The 4,468-nt window shown below is 35.5% G+C and overlaps 1 protein-coding gene across 2 annotated transcripts; it reads left to right on the forward strand.

The window, feature by feature from the left end:
• Positions 1 to 2,237: 2,237 nt before the first annotated feature.
• Positions 2,238 to 4,216, forward strand: LOC119569807. 2 transcript variants are annotated; one of them, XM_037917814.1, is made up of 2 exons: positions 2,238 to 2,570; positions 3,982 to 4,216. In XM_037917814.1, the coding sequence occupies exons 1-2, from the start codon at positions 2,467 to 2,469 to the stop codon at positions 4,184 to 4,186; spliced, it is 309 nt and encodes a 102-aa protein (XP_037773742.1). In that variant the 5' UTR covers positions 2,238 to 2,466; the 3' UTR covers positions 4,187 to 4,216. The 2 variants fall into 2 exon arrangements, with proteins under 2 accessions (XP_037773742.1, XP_037773744.1); XM_037917816.1 differs by lacking the exon at positions 2,238 to 2,570 and adding an exon at positions 2,577 to 2,755.
• The last annotated feature ends 252 nt before the right edge of the window (positions 4,217 to 4,468 follow it).

Raw genomic sequence — 4,468 nt, forward strand, 5'->3', positions numbered from 1 at the left:
CAAAAATTAATAACAGGCACTGAAGTATCTCCTGTTGCAGGGGACAATGCTCCTTGCAGCCCCTCTAAAGGGAAAGTTGTAATCCTGCAACCACTGCCCTGCATCTTGGACATATATATACAGCAGGATGGAGCATAGGGCTGATCACAAGAAGGGTTACACAGTAACCTGTGAGTGATACACTTCATCCTTTATTCCTAAAAGAAGGGAGACACATCCATCAGTATCTGTATTGGCAACATAATCATATGCTGTTAAATATCAGTACCTTCAGTAAGTTGAGGTAACTGTGGCAAAGAAAAACAAAAAAACTCAACATCTCTTCTGGCAAGAGAGAACTTATAGGCTTCCCTAGCAATTTGTTATCAGATAATGACCCAGTCTAAGTTCTATATTGCTAGAATATATGAGGCCCTTTACATTACAAAACAAAGAATGCCAGAATGCAATGAAAGACTAGCAAAGTTTTTTCTCTTTCTCTTTCTCTCCTTTATTACTCATATTGACAGTAGGCATCTCTTCTTGCCATAACGAGCTGAAAACCAGGTGGCAAAGATATGCTCTAAGTTGTGCACCCTAAACTGTTATTCATGAGTTACTGTTCCCAAAAATGGGCTTAGAACCTTGTTTTGGTCTCAGTCACTCCAAAATTGTGTATGCCACAGCAATAGACACATACAGATTTGGATAAATATGTCTTCCCAGTACTTTCAATTTTTCTCTCAAGTAGCTGACTGCATGCAGTCCTTCTTGCATGCTCAGAAGTGAGTTACATCATGACCATCACTTTTTTTTTTTTTTTTTTTTTTTTTTTTTTTTTTTTTTTTTTTTATATTTATTATGTGTGTGTGTGTGTGTGTGTGTGTGTGTGTGTGTGTGTGTGTGTGTGTGTGTGTGTGTGTGTGTGTGTGTGTGTGTGTGTGTGTGTGTGTGTGTGTGTGTGTGTGTGTGTGTGTGTGTATGTGGAAAAAAAAAGTATATATATATATATATATATATATATATATATATATATATATTATATATATTTTTTTTTTTTTTTTTTTTTTTTTTTTTTTTTTTTTTTTTTTTTTTTTTTTTTTTTTTTTTTTTTTAAGTCCCAATTTGTTCAATTAAATTTAACCTTGCACTCAGAAGGCTATTATTGTTACTTTTGTTAGTTTCTGCAGACCAATTCTTTATCCTCACGTTAGATATCAAATTAATCTATTAATATTAATTTTGTTAGTATGAACTTGTGCATAGAATTATCAAAAGAGCAAATACAGTATATTTTTAGATAGATGTGTTTGTCTGTTTGTTTGGGAGGAAAAACTACAAAAGACCTAGGGAAATTTACTTTTTCTAGAATACTCTATAAAACTCGGTTGGGTAGGTTTGTATTTCAGATTACTCTAACACACCAAACTAAATATTACAGTGCCCAAATAGTTATTTATATAAATTAAATTATTTAAAAGGAGAACTTATCCTGTTGTAACATTATCCTCACAGTGCAGCATCCCACAAGCCAAGCTTCTCTGTTAGACTCATCATTTCTGGCTGCTGTGGGAGGAAGTTCAGAATGTCAGTGTTGTCACAGAAAGATATGAAAGCAAAATGATTGAATATGAATAGAAAGATGGTGGGACTTGAAATGAATAGAGTTACAAAAAAAAGATAGCTAATGAAGTAATTAACAGGAAGAACCATTTAAGTTCTGGGGTAGAATGGGGAGGTATGATATGTGTATCTGTTTTAAGTGTGTAGGAGGCTAAGGAAAAGGCACACAATTGACAGCCAGTTTTAACAGTGCAGCCTTTGAGATCAGATGCAGTACTTTCCTTGGAATATTTTCAGGTGAAATTTACTTCATCTTTCAGATTTGCAATTCAAGAGCACAGGTGGTCTTTATTTTTGTGTGTGTATTTTATTCAGAACTGAAGTTAAGAGTATGCAGTGTGTATTCACTACGAAGATGTAATTTTTTTTTTTTTTTTTTTTATGGTAACATCCATCAGTAAGAATTCTAAGAAAGTTACAGAATAAGCAAAATTTATTTATAACTCCAAAAACTCACATCATATTCAAGATCAGCAAGTAGTATTCTGCAGGAATATCCAGGCAGACCCCATAAAGAGCACATTTTGAGAAAGGAAAATTGTTTGTTGGCAGCTTTTTATTCATATGCGTTAATTATGTCTCTGACTGGTGTATCACACACCTGTTCAGGTTGGAAGATGGAAGTGAGGGAGGGTAAACATCTGAACACTAAAGTGATGCCATATTTTTTCATTGGGTATCTTTTATCCATATATTTCTGTATTCATTCTAGCTTTTTATTTTCAATCCAGACTACATGCATTTTTTTTTTTTTTTTTTTAATATTTATAGTCTTACGGTGTATATAATGGTTATTTTATAGTCTTTATTTGTAAATAAATTGTTAGATGATAAACTTGCACCTGTGCCACATAACACATACAAATGCTTGGTCTCAGTGGGATGAGCGAAGAGTCGGAGTTGGTTGTGGCCGACCCGTTTGACATGGATGGTGACAGTCCCTACCAGGAATCAAGTGCTATTAAGAAGTGAGTTGCCAAAGTGTGTGTGTGTGAAGCAAAGGCCCCTGAAGGACTGGTTATGGGCAGAACTCTGTTACAATAGACACTTCATACTGTCCAATTCAATACCACTTGTACAGACAAAGGTGGTGGCTGTCAAGGAGAATGTGCCTCTTATTTCTCAAATGTGTTGGCTTGGGATTCAACCTTGGGTAATTTTGCTACTTTTTATGTTTTGCACTTCTTTTGCTCTTTCTCAAGTATCTGTTCATCTCTCAGAATAGTTGGTTTGATTTTCAGGAGAAAAAGAAAGGATTATTGATCTGATATGATCAAATTTATTCATTATTGATATATTGTACATGCTCTGGTGCTTCCAAAAATAATTTACAAAGTAGTGAACTTCTCTTCATGCCTGAAAATTACTCCAGTATCTACATGGATTCCAAAATACTGAAAAGTGGAATATTATATGATGTACATATATAGAGAAAATTACTTTGATACATAAATGTTTGCTATCAATATTATTCACTTCACCTTTGTGGTTTTGTATGGCAATATTGTACTGAAAATTGGTCTGTGCCAGAAGATTAGTCACTATGTTTTTCAATATTTAGGTTTTGTTACACATTAGCATATAATTTACCACAAGTATTTACTAATACAGATTTTGGCCTGAAAAAGTGATTTGTAGCTTTTGCTCAAGATTCTTGCTTTGTAAGTGTCAAATTTAGTCAGTTTTTTTTTTAAATGGAAGGATTAGTGGAAAGAGAAAATTAATAGAATTATGCAAATAAAGTTAATAACACTATAGCAAGGTAAGAAATCATAATGTGTAGTAGTGTCTCAGCTACCACAAAAAAGCATATAGAAATGTTATCCCCCTCCCCCCTTCCTTCCCACCTCTCTCCTGAATTTTATAGATAGTGTGACTCAAAGCCTTGGTCAGCCAGCACAGGTGTGTTGTGGGTAGCAGGTGTTTCTCTTGTAGCATAAGTGTTAATGCCATTTGGAGATATCCCTAATTCCTTGCTGTTATATGTATCATTAATCTAGGCTTTTTTTCTTTTTTCTTTTTTTCTTTTCTTTTCTTGTGAGATTTTTCTTGCATTATGTTTTATAGGAAGGAAAATTTTAAGTGATGGAAATGTTGATTGCATCCAAAGTGGTTATTAAAAGAATTTTATTCAAACCTTCTTTTATTCTTTCTTAATCGTTTTCTCTGCCAGGGTTATTTTTTCTTATTCTTCTCCTCCTCCTCCTCCTCCACCTCTCCTTTCCTCCTCTCTTTATAATTCCTTTTTCATTCTATCCCACTTGGCATGATGATATTCCTAATTTACATACACACGCAGAACCACGCTTTTGATATTGATATAGTAGATAAATAAAACTAAATATATGAAATCAAATATTATTTCCAAATCTCTTCTAGGCTCCTGATGCAGCTGCCCGTCCAACTCCAGCTGGCCTCTCCAGCTGCCAGGGAATGGATCACTCGCCGGAGGGAGAATGTCCGACCATGGCTGGTCTTCGTCAACACACAGAAGTTCAAGGTATTGGATGGAAGAGGGATTATTGATAGTGTTAGTTTGGTGGGAGGAGTTTCAGCAATCTTGTTTGGGTGGTTGGACGGGTAAGAGGTAATCTCTCTGTCTCTGTCTCTCTCTCTCTCTCTTTCTCTCTCTGTCTCTCTCTCTCTCTTTCTCTCTCTGTCTCTGTCTCTCTCTTTCTCTCTCTGTCTCTGTCTCTCTCTCTGCTCTCTCTCTCCTTCTGTCTCTCTCCTTCTGTCTCTCTCCTTCTGTCTCTCTCCTTCTGTCTCTCTCCTTCTGTCTCTCTCCTTCTGTCTCTCTCCTTTCTCTCTCCTTCTGTCTCTCTCTCTCTCTCATCTGTCTCTCTCTCTCTCTCACTCTCTCTCTCTC

The sequence above is a fragment of the Penaeus monodon genome, unplaced genomic scaffold (genome assembly GCF_015228065.2).
Source record: "Penaeus monodon isolate SGIC_2016 unplaced genomic scaffold, NSTDA_Pmon_1 PmonScaffold_18802, whole genome shotgun sequence".
In the NCBI taxonomy this organism is placed as follows: Eukaryota; Metazoa; Arthropoda; class Malacostraca; order Decapoda; family Penaeidae; genus Penaeus; species Penaeus monodon.

Bases quoted from the DNA above. Each gene is read 5' to 3' on its own strand.
- LOC119569807 (XM_037917814.1), top strand. From the start codon at position 2,467: ATGCTTGGTCTCAGTGGGATGAGCGAAGAGTCGGAGTTGGTTGTGGCC. The intron at 2,571-3,981 runs GTGAGTTGCCAA...AATCTCTTCTAG, and splicing joins GAATCAAGTGCTATTAAGAA to GCTCCTGATGCAGCTGCCCG.